Source organism: Drosophila gunungcola (assembly GCF_025200985.1).
Source record: "Drosophila gunungcola strain Sukarami chromosome 3L unlocalized genomic scaffold, Dgunungcola_SK_2 000002F, whole genome shotgun sequence".
NCBI classification, from domain to species: Eukaryota; Metazoa; Arthropoda; class Insecta; order Diptera; family Drosophilidae; genus Drosophila; species Drosophila gunungcola.
This window is the reverse complement of record NW_026453178.1, coordinates 2,981,553-2,996,239: the sequence shown is the minus strand read 5'-3', so window position 1 is coordinate 2,996,239 and position 14,687 is coordinate 2,981,553. Positions and strand designations below refer to the sequence as shown.

The 14,687-nt window shown below is 42.5% G+C and overlaps 1 protein-coding gene and 1 long non-coding RNA gene across 3 annotated transcripts; both read left to right on the top strand.

Moving 5' to 3' along the window:
- The first annotated feature begins 2,647 nt into the window (after positions 1-2,647).
- On the top strand, positions 2,648-14,016 carry LOC128257649 (paired box protein Pax-7). Of its 2 annotated transcripts, none has more exons than XM_052988742.1 (6): positions 2,648-3,538; positions 8,228-8,497; positions 11,069-11,209; positions 12,394-12,843; positions 12,940-13,124; positions 13,312-14,016. In XM_052988742.1, the coding sequence occupies exons 1-6, from the start codon at positions 3,424-3,426 to the stop codon at positions 13,888-13,890; spliced, it is 1,740 nt and encodes a 579-aa protein (XP_052844702.1). In that variant the 5' UTR covers positions 2,648-3,423; the 3' UTR covers positions 13,891-14,016. The 2 variants fall into 2 exon arrangements, with proteins under 2 accessions (XP_052844702.1, XP_052844703.1); XM_052988743.1 differs by having other exon boundaries at positions 2,653-3,538; positions 13,329-13,811.
- On the top strand, positions 11,218-12,188 carry LOC128257653 (uncharacterized). The gene is made up of 2 exons (XR_008267887.1): positions 11,218-11,372; positions 11,427-12,188. It is a non-coding gene; the product is annotated as an uncharacterized LOC128257653 (long non-coding RNA).
- Positions 14,017-14,687: the final 671 nt, after the last annotated feature.

Here is a 14,687-nt window from a genome sequence, read left to right as displayed (position 1 = left end):
CACCACCGCGTCGCTAACCACGGGCACAAAAACTCCGCCCGGCCTGAGCGCTTCTTGTCTACATTGTTTGGAATATTTTTAGCCGGACAGCAGACAAACGGACATACGGACATATGGACATATGGACAGCGGACAGCCGACAGCCGACAGGCGAGCAAACAAAAACAGGAAGCGTGGCTACCACAAATATGCACGGCACACAGGGGCTTGGCTGAATGTTCGGGCTGGGATGTAGATACTAGATCGCTATCTGGCTGGAACTTGGCCACTTTGCTACCGAAATAATGGCGGCCGGCAGGCGTTAGCCAAGGCGGCCATAATTAATGCGCCCATCCCCGAAAAACCGAAAAAGTTGCACGAAACGCAATTAGAAGCAGGCACACAGTCGAACATCCCTAACTAGCATCTGTTTTAAAAAGTTAAAAATATATTCTTATTCTTATGAAAGAACTATAACTGGAAAGAACTATAACTATTTTCTCCTAACAGTAGAACGTTCCCAAATCGCGAAACGGATTATTATTAAAGATTTAAAACATTTAAAAACATTTTGAGACTTTAATCAACATTTAGTGGACTTGTTGTGGATAAATTTCAATTTAAATTGAAAACCATGAAATGAAAAGGATTATCACCTGGATTTTTCATATTTATTATTATTTAGTATTAAAAAAATTTTTTAGTTTTGTAAATAAGGGTTTGGTTATAGAAGTTAACCTGTAGCAGCGGGCATAATTTGTTTTACTTTTGGAGGGTTAACTTGCGCCCCTTCGGGCGGTTCGTTAGATACAGTGATAAATGTTTAATTAGCCGCGTTATTAATCTAATCAATCATGCAGGCCGAAATCAATCAGGAGGGGGGCAGGGGGGGTTATGAATCGCGAGTTAATTCCGCTGCTTAACATCCGAGTGGGGCCCCAGTTAACCCCCTCCCCCGCCGACATTTGAAAACTTGGCTTTCTCTGAGTTTTCTTGGGCCTTGCTTATTGGTTGTCTCATTTGCTTAATATTCAAGTAAGAGAAAGTGGGACAACTATAGAAGCCAGTGCGCGAATGCGAGCCTGGTCTCAGACACGCCTCTCTCACTCGCTCTCACTCGTAAAGTCAGCCAGTTTGAGTTTGACTCAAATTATGTAAGGTGAGCCGAACTCAACGCGCTTGTATTTCCCCTCTCTCACTCTCTCACCTCTTTCTGTCTTTTTTGTGACATATAAATATTTTTTAGTGGAAGCAACTTTTGCTTAGTCTTTTATCAACATAAATAAATTAAATGTGCCTGTTTTGAAAAGTTATTTGTGCGTGTGTGCTGGCATTTGAATGGCAAAAGTTGTGCTTTTCAATCTGCGGAAATCATTGTTATTTTGCGCTGGCAAATTATAGGCCATTAAAATTGATTATTTTCCATTATCAGTGTGGGAGGTGGACCGTTCGCCGCCTCTCTGCCACACCCCCTTAATGGAAAACTGAGAAGCAGCGATAAAGGGAGGTGCACTGACAACACCTGCAAAATAATTTAAAGTTAGGGCTAAATACACACACAAAAGTACAATTGGCGGCCATTATTACATGGCTCCTGATTTCTGTTATTCAGCCAACCAGCGTGAAAGTGGGAGTGAGAGCGGAACAGTGGGCGAAATAAATCAATTAGCCGACCCATCTGCAGCTCATGCCGCTCCTGTCACTCCACTGCATTTGCATTGCATCCCTCTCGCTCTCACTCTTGCTCCTTTGCTGCGCAGGCTCTTCTCTCTCTTTCTCTTTTTCTTATTTCACTTTTGAGTGGTCGGCGCTAATCGGTTACGCCGCTGCCTGCCACCCCCTTGCCACCCAGCCCCAACCCCTTCCACTTTTCCAAGGTAACCACCGCGGTGGTTGGCCAAAACGAGTGGAGTCGCGTCCAACGCGGATTCATTGGTTTCTCGTCCGGCCGAGTCACTAATGTCCGCCGATGTCCCGTGTAATGCGTTTTTTGCACGTCCCCTGTTTAGTGGGAAAAGTGAGGGAACGGTAAATGCGGAGGTAAAACTGGATCACGCAGAAAAATTACGTATACGTAGATACTTCATTGACATTTTTTTAAGTTTAACAAAGACTAAAGTTGATGAAAACAGATTACCCCTTAATATACATTTTTTTTCCCTTTAAACTCAATATTATACAAGCTGTTGTAAATATATTTGAAGCATCCAAACTTGTTAATAATAAAAAAATATTTGTAATTGCAACTATTTAATCAACTACAAGTGGAAAGTCAACAGCCTTTGCCAGCTAGGCTAGATTTATTTAAATTTTCTTTAATTTGATACTTTAAAAAAGTGGTAAAATATTAATTTAAATTTAAAACCGATATCTTAGGCGTAAGTAAATAAAATTTGGGATATGCTTAAATCTTTATAAGAATTAATTTTGTATTGATCTAACCTTATTATTTTGAATCCTTCTTAAAGGCTAAATCGAAACCAAACCAAATAACAAATCAATTTTAAAAGTAATATTGTTCGCTTTATTTTCAGTGTTTCTTTTTGTAGTCGATGATTGACAGCCTTTTCTTGGTGTCGGCATATCCATAAAAAAACTTTTCCAACCCGCAAACACCACGTATTACCAAACAAAATCGGTCGTCAATTAAAAGCAACTCGAAAGCAACTGGTAGCGCAAGTCTAGCCTGAAAGTTTGATAAACAATGCACTGAAATCGAATGCCCGAGTAATTAATTATTGAACTTTTACAACTGTTTCGGTTTGGGTTTCGTTGCCTTTGTTTTTTTTTTCCTTGCTTTTTTTTTTGTTTTACCTCTCATTTTCACAGTGAAGCGCTCAATGGGTCGACGCTCAAACGTACGTACGTACACACTACACTCACAAGGGAAAAAAACCTCTGAATGCTCAGTGGCAAACCGACCACAACCACAGGCAAACCAGAATGCAGCAACAGTAACAGCAACAGCAACAGCAAAAGCAACCCGATCCAAGTTTTAGCCAAGTAAGATATTCCGCTGCCGGTGGCTCTGAGCTCAGTCTCATTCAGCGAGTCGGCGGGCGTTGAGTTTGAGTGCGAAGTGCGGTGCGCGTCGAGTCAGCGAGCGTTGAGCAGCAGCAACAACACGACGGCAACAGCAATACTAGCAACATCAACACGGGCAACAGCAGCAACACCAACGGCAGCCACACAGACGAGCGGTTCCGGTACGCGTTTTCTAGTGGCGGCTACAAGAAAACAAAAAAATTACCCTCAAAAAAACCGTCGGAAAAACAAGGCCCCTAAAATGCCCTTAATTTAATCCCTCCCTTCTACTGATCTTACAATTTGGAAGCGTGGCATGGCAACCACCACATCCCCGGCCCCACAAGGACTACTACTAAAGTTTCCTCACCAAGAGCAACATCTGGAATTCCTGGGAGCGCTGAATCCCCGGGTGCAATCATGCCCATGGCCGCCGTCCCATTGCCGTCGCATCTGCAACTTTTGGGCAGCCCCGCCGGAGGCGTCGGACAGCCGTCGGCGATCACGCCCGTTTCGCCCACGGCAGCACCCACAGGTTAGTGGTAAAAATCAATATTTTTAAATTTAAGCAAGGAAATCAGTTAAATACTGGCCTAAACATTTTTATTTATTTTAAAGAAAAATTTTTTTAAAATCTATTTTTATGGATAAAAATTAATTATTTTACAAAATTGACCGAGAAACAGATTGTTCTTATTCCAATAAATTTTCATTTCTTTTAGATTTTCTAATAAAAGTTCGTATGTTCTAATTTAACTGAATATATATGATCTCTAATTTTGTTGCTCTGTTTATATTAAGGCATTGAACACCTTAGTTTATCTAATAATTTAAATATCCTCAAGATTATTTCAAAAAATATTATTTTCGTTCTTTGTTAACATAAATCTTAAATAATCAATTATTTGTGGTACGACTGCATTCATTAAAAGAGTACTATAGTTTTTGAAGCCCAAATATATTTGACTACAATTTTTAGAAACCAATTTATAGAAGAGCTTAAGTATTCACTTTGTATAACATTTTTGATATATTTAAAAAAAAATATTTTTTAAAGAGGCATACAATTATATTGTGATGTAAAACAAAAACCTTATATTAAAAGTCAAACACATTAGTACTGTTTTACAGTTGAATATTACAATGCAAGCTTATAATAATAACATCATAAACATATTTTCGGCTTCTTTACCTAATACTTCCTTTTACAATATACTTATGTTGCTGTTGCGAATAGATCTGTTAATTTGTATGTAGATTTTCCTTTCAATGCTGTCCTGACACCGCTGATGTTGCTGCTATCGCCTCGACTTTTGCTGTTGGTGTTGAGGTTGCCGTTGCTATTGCTGCACGCTCCAAGTGAGCCGCAAGTTTTCGGCGAATTCCGTGAAATGACAGGGATATCGAAATCGGGGGCCCGAAACAGTTTAAAACAAAAGCCAGCCACAAGAAACTGGTGGCACTAGTCAAATGCCTGCTGGAGAAGTGCAATGATTTGGAAATTTCACAACAGCAAAAGCAACGCAGCAGCAGCAGCAGCAACACCGCAGCAGCAACACACAACAACTGTGGCAACTGTTTTGGTCTTTCGCACATCAGTGGCAATTTGTTTTGCACAAGTATGGGTTGTCAAATAAAATTAGTTCACGTCGGCGGCCATCGAATGTATCTGCAAGATACACACAGTGTCCGGGATGGAAAAAAGGGGATTTTGTGGCTATCGGGAGGGGGCGAGCAAAGCTTTGACTTGTCTCTAGAAGGTGTTGGAAGTTGCACAATAAATAAATAATTATAAAAAGAGCCCCAGTCGAGGAAAAGAGACACGTTGAAAAAGAGACACCGAGACCCCAAACCGGAGACTCAGGGGGTTAAGGGGGTCCAAGGAGGTACATGGCATACATTGAAGTTTAAGCATAGGGCAGAAACCATACTTAGGGGTCTCAGGTTACGTGGTGCGTGTATTCGCATTATTCTTAGAAAGCCAAGCGTATAAAAGGTGTGCACAATGATTTTGAAGAGTGCCTCAGTTCGGTTTGCTATGGTTTGGTTTGCTTCGAAAATGCACATGGTCCGAACTCCTTACGTTACGTATATGAATATGTGTGTCACCCCAGTTGGTGGTTTTACCGCCTAAGGAATTGGGGTGATCATTTCACGACTCTTTGCGTCTTTTTATAACGTTTTAAAAAGGAAACAGTAATATTACCTCAAGTGTGTCACCTTTTTTTTGATTACAGACACATTTTTGCTTGTTTTATTATCTTAAATGATTTCATATTTAAAAGGAGATGCAAAGATAAAAATATGTTGCAAAGCATTTTAGGAAAACTTCTTAATAAATGTTGGCTTTTTATCTTTCAAAGAGTTTATTTTAAGAAACAGTGTTAACTAACTTTTTGATTGAAAAAATTCAGTAAAAGTGAAGTAAAAGTAAATTATTAAATTAAATGCTTCAACGGCAATGGTTAATAGCCCAATTCAAAATAAGCAGGCAATTGTGTCAATCTTCAAATTAGTAAAATAAATACAAAAAACAAATTAATTTAAATACACTTAAACTCTCTTAAAATTTGGAAGTGTTTAATTTACAATTTCATGGTTTTATGCCTATGGTTAACCACAATTTAATAGCAAACTATAATCCACAACCGTACAATAAAATCCAATAAAGGATGGCATAAAATTAGAGTGACTTATGTAAGAGTACATCACCCCTCGGCGGAATTCTTGGAGCTTAGGAAAATGTGCGAAGATCGCAGTAATGCGCACTGGCAGTAAAAACCAGAAGCTTTAGAGGACGAGTAATGCGCTGCGCGCGACAAACAAGATCAGCGAGCACTAACTGAAGGGGCTGAGATGGGAATGGGGATATGGGGATGTGGTTGAAGATGAGGATGCTTTGAGGAGCCACATAAAAAGCGAGCAACTTTAATTTATATGCAGTGCCTGGAAGAGGGGCAAAAAGGGGCGACCGGGAGGAGCAGCGGCAAAAAGTTACCGGTAGCAATAAATCAAACTATCAATTGAATTCCGAGGCGATCATCACTTGTGGCAAGCTGCGATCCCGAGTTCGAGCTTCAGTCCGAGTACGATCGGCATCGCTTCTTGTTATAAGTCTCACGGTGACGTGCGAGTGGATACACAGTAAAAAATAAATTAGTTATATCATTTCGAAATTTCGAGCTACAATTTAGAAACCTAAACTTTATCTTATGTTAATCAGGGAAATATTTGTTCTGTTTTTGGAAAAATTGCTTAAAAAGCTATGAAGAATGGTTAATTCTGTTTAGGCAACTGAGTAAAAAAATATATATATTTATTGGGTTAGGCATAACAGTCAATCTTTCGCCTTTACACTTAAATATTTTAAAAGTTCCAAATATTTTAAAATGTGTATAAATACTTAAAAATCTGAATTTTATTTTTTATTGTTCATGTTGGTTGAAAAGTTGGTTCTTCAAAAGTATTGTTTGTCAGAAAACCATGTCCCACATAAAAGTTTATTGGACTTATGATAGACAAATTTAAAAGTTTTTTATGCATATTTTTTTCTGTGCATAGGCTTGAGGCGCAGGATGAAGGGTTCGGGTTTTGGGCCGTGGTTCCAGCGATTTTAAGCCGCTTTTGCAATTGACTGAGGCGCATCGCGGGGCAGTCGGAGCTGTCGCATTGCGTAGTAAATCATCGGTCGATCCCGCTCCGACTTTACATTGAATCTGGACTGAGAATGGCACTGCAACTGAGACTGGGACTGGGGCAATACGGAGGCACCGAGCGCTGTTGACATCCAAGTTGGCCGGCTGTTGCGGCGGCATAAATCAAGCATGGCCATAACCGCGGCCACAACAATTGGCGCAACATGCGAGTGCAGCAAATTGCCGCGGCCACTTTTAAATGGAGTAAGCCCGGATGGTCGTGGTCCCCATATGCATGGAGTTTAATTAGCCAAGGAGCTGATTCCCGATCCCGATCCCGATCCCCGATCGAAGTGCATACTGGAAACTGGGAACGACTGGCATGCCGTCGCCACACACGGAGCTCGATCGCACCAAAAAAGAGGTGTTAAAATGTGTGCAGTTCTCGCGATCAGATAAAATGTCAAAATGAACATAAAAGCTTCTACATCCGAGGAATGGCCAATTGCTGCCACCACTCTGACAAGTGATCTCCCGTCCGATTCCCATTCTCATTCCCATTCCCATTCCCATTCCCATTCCGATTCCGATTGCGATTCTGATTCCGATCCAGAGTGTCCAGGTCCAACAAATTGCCAGCGAGAATTTCATAAATTCCGACTGGAATCAGCAGTCGGTGTCAGCGGTAATGGACCACACCGCGTCCATTATGCCCATAAACGTTGACACTTCCGCCACTGGACGGAGTGCTCTTGGATCGGCATTGACTCTGGCTGGCTCTGATCTGACTCTGACTCTGACTTTGACGTCGTCGATCAAAAACACACCGAAATTTGTCCAGGCATCTCGTTGTCCCACTTACCAGTCTTCCCCCCAAAATCTTCGAGGCCCCACTCGATGATCAGGGTACAAATTTCTTGGTGTTTCTGTGTCACGCGCGGAATGCCGGCAACAGCTTCGTTTAAATTCCAATTGACGTTTAATGATTTTGCGCCTCTACACTCAAAGAAAGGCAATTGTATTTTTTAATTAACAAAATTACATTCTGTTTTTGAATTTACTGGCTAACAAAAGCACTCCTAGAAGCAATTATAAAGGCAGGAAATGCTACTTTTAAATATAAACTTAAAATGTGTCAAAATGCTTTAAATTATCTTTCAAATTTAATTTGATGGTTTTTTTCAAGTATGTATTGACATTAATTAGAAAATTAATCTATGATTAAAATTAAGGGATTCTTTTGACGATAGGTAGGCCAAATTCTCCATATAAAAAAGGATTCTCAATGGTTTTTAAACCTTTTATCTTTAATTTACTTTTACTTTTAGTCATTACATTTTTGTACACCTTGTTTAATTTTAAATTAAATCTATTTCCAAATATATGCGAAAACCTAATCACCACCCTTAATCTAACGAATAATTAAAAAGAGTTTATAAAAGCAGTTATACCTAATTTATAGGCAAATAATTAGAAACAACTGAAAAAACCTCTTTATGTTTTTTATTCCGTTTCCTATCCCTTTTTTGGTTGGGAACCCATTCCCTTTATTTTTTGTGTACTAATGATTTCTTACCCTCGCATTTCAGTGCTCGCCCAGCCGCACAGCTTGAGCCCCTCCACGCCCATACTGACCCAGAGCACTCCCCCTGCTCCGGGCCTGGGCGGGATCTTCTGCGGAGGCAGTGCAGCGCCGGCGGGACCGGGGGCTGCGGGGGCGGCAGCAGCGGCGGCGGCCACGAACCTCAACGCACTGGCCTCGCAGCATCGCCTACTGGAGCTATCCCGCTTTGGCCTTAGAGGATACGACCTGGCCCAGCACATGCTCTCCCAGCAAGGAGCTGTTTCTAAGCTGTTGGGTAAGTTAAATTGTGGTAACTCAAGGGTAGTGAATAAGGGGGTGGGGGAAAGAGGAGGGAGGGCTGGGCAAACGTGGTCCAGACCAGACCAGACCACCCTGACCAATGCAATCAGCGGCATAACGCGGAACCACAAAACACGCGCCCCAAATGCAATCGCCAAGTGTCCCCAAGCGTCCCAATCGATTTGCACGGCTCCGTTGTGGGGTCACGTATACAAGACAAATCGATTGGCAATCGCCATCGCCCCCACCTGCACCTGCACCTGGACACCCTCTCATCCACTTTTCCCCTCCTTCTCCCCTTTTTCGCCTTGTTTTCCCCCTTCCTTCCCACTGAGGAAGTCTGCAGCAGCCGCACACCTGTTGCCACCTGTGGGTACGAACACCAGCCATGTCATTCTCAATTTGCAATCGTCTCCACTCAAATTGGCTAATGTGAATTGCAAGCTTAAAACTTGAGCAGGAAGTACAGAACTTTGTGCATTTATAGGTTGCCAAAAGTAGGAAAAAAAAAACATTTGATTCCAAAGCTATTTATTAAAAGCAATTTTTAGAAAACTTAAGCTAATTGGCTTTTTTAATCCTCCTAATGGTATACAACTGTTAAGGATTGAAGCATATTTTTTGGACATAGCTAATGTATCTTTATGCAAACATTGTTTTCCTATATAAAAAGACTCGAAAATAATATTATCGGATTTTGTTAACATTAAATTTTGTAAGCTTTTTCAATTTAATAGGCCTTAAAATTTGTATGCCTAATATCTGATAAATTAAGCTTAAGTTAGGTTTTAAGTATAATTATTAGGATAAACAACATTTATCAGTTAAATTACTGCAGAAAATTAAAAAACGTTCCTAAGCACCAAAATTACTAATACATATCTAAAGCATTAATTCTAACACCGCTTCCTGTTTGAAAAAGTTCTTGTTCCTTAAATTACTTAAGGGCATTTTGCACATTGTATAATTTACAATACGGCACAAAAACCTTTAGTAAAAAAGCAGCAAATTGCTATTTTATCACAAGTTAGTTTAGTGTGTCAGAAAAAGTAACGCTAAATAAATCTGCCCATTCACAAATATTCATTAGCGTAGCTTCAAATCCCACCATCCGATCTGTGTGGATGCCATTCATTCCCATTCAAGTCAATTTAAATTGTGTAAATAATTTCCGTTTTGCAAAAAAAGCTAGAAAACAAGTGTACAAGTACATTTGGTGTCCATTCATTAATTTAAGGCAACCGCCTGCACCGAAAACAAAATCCGACTGTACGTGTAATAAATTCCCCAATAAATTTGTGTGCTAATTAAAACAAAAGATAATAGTTTATTTGCATCTAGAAATCAAATTAATGGCATGTCCGAGTGAGCCAGCTAATCCGGTAATTTGAGGATTTTCTCTGGGTGTAATTCAGCGACAGAGCTCAATTTACAAGATAAACGCGCGCGCCTGTCAACTGCTTCCGACGAATTATCATTTGAGCCGACTTTTGTGACTCTGTGACTCTGCGACCACTGCGACTACTGCGACTTGGAGTCTGAGGTTTCGAGTCCGCTGATGTTGTCAAATATTCAAATTAGCGCTCCGCTGAATGGAAGCCGGCTGCTGGCTTAATTGTCTAGTTAGTTAGTGGCTCGGAGCAGGCAGTCAACAGGTAGCAGGTATCTGGCATTTGGTATCTGGTATCTGGTAACTGGCAGTGCCACACAATGCACTGCGGCCGGAGGGCTTTTGACCTGTTCGAAACGCCCACACGGGCCAACTGCCTTTGAACAATGTGAAAATTATGCGAGTCGCACAATACCCGAGCCCAAGGCGCTGGCAATAGGAAAAAAACGGCCAAATTGATTGCACAACTGGGATGGGGCATACCTACTAAATTTGAACAGCCGGGCACGCCTTTGGCCGCACAGATTTCGGGGTCCCGAAAATTAATTTATTTTATTAAATATATTTGTGAAAAATAATAAGGGTCACATTCCATCCTAAAACAAAAAGAGGCTTAAGAATTCTAATAAACCACTAAGAAGTGTAATCTTTAACAAGTAAAAAAATATATATATATATATTGAAAACCATTAACCCAACATTTTACTGTTTTAGCTCATTATTTTTAAAAATAATTTTGATTATAAAAGTTTCATAATAAAAGATCGTGTAAACATCTTTTCAGCACTGAAGACCATTTGAACTTTTGAAAATGGTCTAGGCACTTGAGACACTCAATTATTTGGACTTGACATTAACTTTTGGGGTATATGTATTTGATTTAATTAAACCAAAATCAATACGGAATCTACAATTTATATTATATTTTAACTTAAATAAAAAAGCATTTGTACTTGGAGTAGTTTTAATAAATAAATTTTATTTAATCCATACAAAGTTAAATTGGTCCCAATTAGCCAATGTCGATGAAGTAGATAATGAAAGTTTTCTGCCAAAGTTAATATCAAATATATTTAACATATATTTTATAAAGATTTAAAAACATTATATCAAATAAGTCTCTTAATTGCAAAGAGGAAGTTCATATGTTTAATCGACAATTTCTCAATCTTGCAGGTACGTTACGTCCGCCGGGTCTAATTGGCGGCTCCAAGCCCAAGGTGGCCACCCCGACAGTGGTCTCCAAGATCGAGCAGTACAAGCGCGAGAATCCGACGATTTTCGCGTGGGAAATCCGCGAGCGACTGATCACCGAAGGTAGGCGAACAATGAGTCCAGGGGCAGATGCCGATCAATGGGGCAGGACTTCGATTATGGAGTTGGGAGTAGGAACAGGGAGAGACGGGACACAATGCGAGTAGCTGGGCTAATTAACTGACAGGGAACCCCCGAAAGCGAAATTGCCCAACAAATGACAACGGTTGCGACAAGCGTCTGCTTATGTTTCCAAGTTGCTTACGCGCTTCTTTTTCAGCTCATGAGTTCCTTCAGTTAATCCACCTCATCCAGCTTTTCTTCAGCTTCCTCGAGCAACTTTAGATGGGGGATTGACAGGAGGAACTGGAGGAACTGGAGGAACTGGAGGAAAAAGCAGCCATCAGCATCGGGCATCAAGCATCGGCACTGGATTGATGTGTTTATGGTGCTCGTAATGCGAATGCCCGCCGAGGGCTCATTTAATGTTGTAAGAACAACCGGGAGGATGGAGGATATATTGTTCCACTGCCGCAGATTTAGATTTATCGATTGGCTAATTTATGAACATCCGCTGCGAATCCGATTGATATGTAAATGTGCTCACATTTGTGTCACTCATTTTGGGTTCCCTCCACCGAAGTCTGCGAGATAATCGCGCGGACAGAATAGGAGCCAGTAAGTAGTCCAGTCGGCAGCAACCAGTTGACGGTTTCTGCCGGCCACTTGACAGTTGCCCGTGGGCAGTGTACAGTGGTCAATGGATGTGGCTGCTGGACAGTGGACAGTGGACAGTGGACAGAGGACTGTGGTCAGTTCACATCGTTCGGTGCAATGAATCGTTCCGATAGCCATCTCTCGCATGAGACGCACGAACACACACACGGCGAGATCCCAATCGCTCCTCTCATTACAGTCAATCCTCTGCTCATTTCGGGGTCACCAACAGGTCATGATGCGCTGCATCCGGTGCACGAACAATGAATAAAAGCTTTTCCAAATCAGAGCGCTCTTTTTATAAGTTTGACTTTATCAATTAAAATATTCACATGTTTAAATGCCTAGTTTTATCCTTTTCAAAGTAACCTTTAATTTGGAATTTATTATAAAATTTTTTAAATCATTTATCCTCAAGTTGTTTTTTTACTCTTAGGTCATTTTGGTTTCGTAGAAGTTTTTTCAGACGGACATTTTAAACCATTTTAACCTCCTTCATAATAGTTTTAATGTCTTCCCATCTTATTCAGGTGTTTGTACCAATGCTACCGCTCCCTCAGTGAGCAGCATTAATCGAATATTGCGCAATCGAGCTGCTGAGAGGGCAGCGGCGGAATTTGCCCGAGCTGCGAGTTACGGCTATGCCATCCACCCCACGCACCCGCATCCGTACACCAGCTTTCCCACTTGGCCAGCTCATCATCCGCTGTGGGGAGCCGTGCCGCTGCCCTCCGGAGCAGCTGGTGGGGCACTGCTGCCCGGCGGAAGTGGCAGCAGCTACGGCAGCGACGGCAACATAAGCTCAAACCCCAACAGCAGCAACGGCAACACCACCCACAGCAACAGCAACAACACCAACAGCGGCAGTGCCTGCGGAGACAGCAGTGCGGGAAGCGGCCGCCTTTCCCTGCCGGCCCTTTCACCGGACTCGGCCAGTCGGGATAGCCGCTCCCCCGATGCAGATGCCAACCGGATGATAGGTAAGTTGGGATACCTTAATTTTTCGCGTTTTAGAATTACATTTACACAATAGTTAGCCTTAAAACATAAATAAATTAAAACGTAAATTATTTCAGACATCGAGGGCGAGGACAGCGAGTCGCAGGACAGCGACCAGCCAAAGTTCCGGCGCAACCGCACCACCTTCAGTCCAGAGCAGCTGGACGAGCTGGAGAAGGAGTTCGACAAGTCGCACTATCCGTGTGTGAATACCCGCGAAAAACTGGCTGCCCGGACGACATTGAGCGAGGCCAGGGTGCAGGTGAGTCGATATCACAACACCAACTCCTACTCCTATATTTTTGGTACCCCAATCGAACACATCCACCCACCAACACACTCTACTAACCACACATCCGGAGCTGGCTACTCCGGAGATGACCACACCACGATCCCCGGCTCTTTTTTTATCGACTAACAAATTGTCTCTTCACCGATTGATCAACCAGGTTTGGTTTTCCAACAGACGAGCGAAATGGCGGCGCCACCAGCGGGTCAACTTGCTCAAGCAGCGCGACTCGCCCTCGACCTCGAGCTCACCCACGCCGGCGGTTCCACCTGCAGCTCCAGCTTCGGTTTCAGTTCCAGCTCCAGAATCTGGCCAGCCGAAGCAGCCATATCCCTACAGCCACAGCAGCACCAGCAACAACATCTGCAAAACCAGCAACACCATCTGCAACAGCAACTGCAACACCAGCAACAGCAGCAACTTGAGAGGCAGCAACCACATGGAAGAGCCACCAGTGGCGGTGGCAACTGCCTCACCCACAGCATCAGCTCCATTATCAATGGGCGGTGAGCACAGTGCCTTCCGAGCCCTGCCAATGACCTTGCCCCCGGCATCGGCGGCGGCCTTTGCCCTCAGTTTCGCCCGCCAGTACATAGCCAAATACATGGGCACGCCCATCAATCTGGGCCACAATTTGGCACCCAGCAATGCGGCCGATCATCAGTCGTCGGAGGACGAGGAGGGGCAGGAGGAGGAGGAGGAGGAGGAGGTAATCAACGTGGAGCACGACGCCGAGTGACCATTTTCCTATCGCTTTAAATCGAGAATTTAGTGCAATTTTTACTACTTAATTTATTCAGTTTGTACCACATCAAACCGCGTGCTGAGTACAAATAAAATCGAAACGATGACATGCGTGCGATAAGTTCTCACGAGTTTCGTATAATTGGTTTGGGAATTCAGAAGATGACACCCTTTGACATTTGAGGGGGGGGGGAATAACTTAGAGATGCCCGACTCGAAAGAGACTTTTCGAAAATAACTCAAGTGGACAAATCTGACAATTTTGTGGCTACCAAAAGCAAAGTGAAAAGCAGACACACAGAGGCAGTGGCACAGGCTCCAGCTTTAGAGAACTCGAACTCAAGTACCTGGCATGTTGGGTCTGGAATTGGACATGGGAAGGAGATGAGGGGATGAGGAGATTCGGGGATCGGGGATCGGGGATCCATTGCTGGAGCCGGGTGATTAATGTGGCTTTAATTACATGCGCTGCCGAGTCGTCGCCGTCCTCGTTTTTGTCGTCAATGTGTATGCTCGGATGGATCACTATAATTATATAGATGGCCGAATTAAATTTTAATTTAACGCCTGTCAAATCAGAAAACCACTGCCATAATCGTTCGCTCAAGAGATCGCCCCTCCATCCAATCTACTCAAATCCAATGCAATCCACGGGGGCAGCCCCCGAAACAGTTATTCATTTCATCGCTGATCGCTGATCGGTGATCGGTGTTCGGTGTTCGGTGTTCGATGATCGCTGATCGGTGAGAATCAATCGAACTATGCGCCAGGCCGCTATTTTACTATCTATCC

Bases quoted from the DNA above. Each gene is read 5' to 3' on its own strand.
- LOC128257649 (XM_052988742.1), top strand. From the start codon at position 3,424: ATGCCCATGGCCGCCGTCCCATTGCCGTCGCATCTGCAACTTTTGGGC. The intron at 12,844-12,939 runs GTAAGTTGGGAT...AAATTATTTCAG, and splicing joins AGATGCCAACCGGATGATAG to ACATCGAGGGCGAGGACAGC. The intron at 13,125-13,311 runs GTGAGTCGATAT...TTGATCAACCAG, and splicing joins TGAGCGAGGCCAGGGTGCAG to GTTTGGTTTTCCAACAGACG.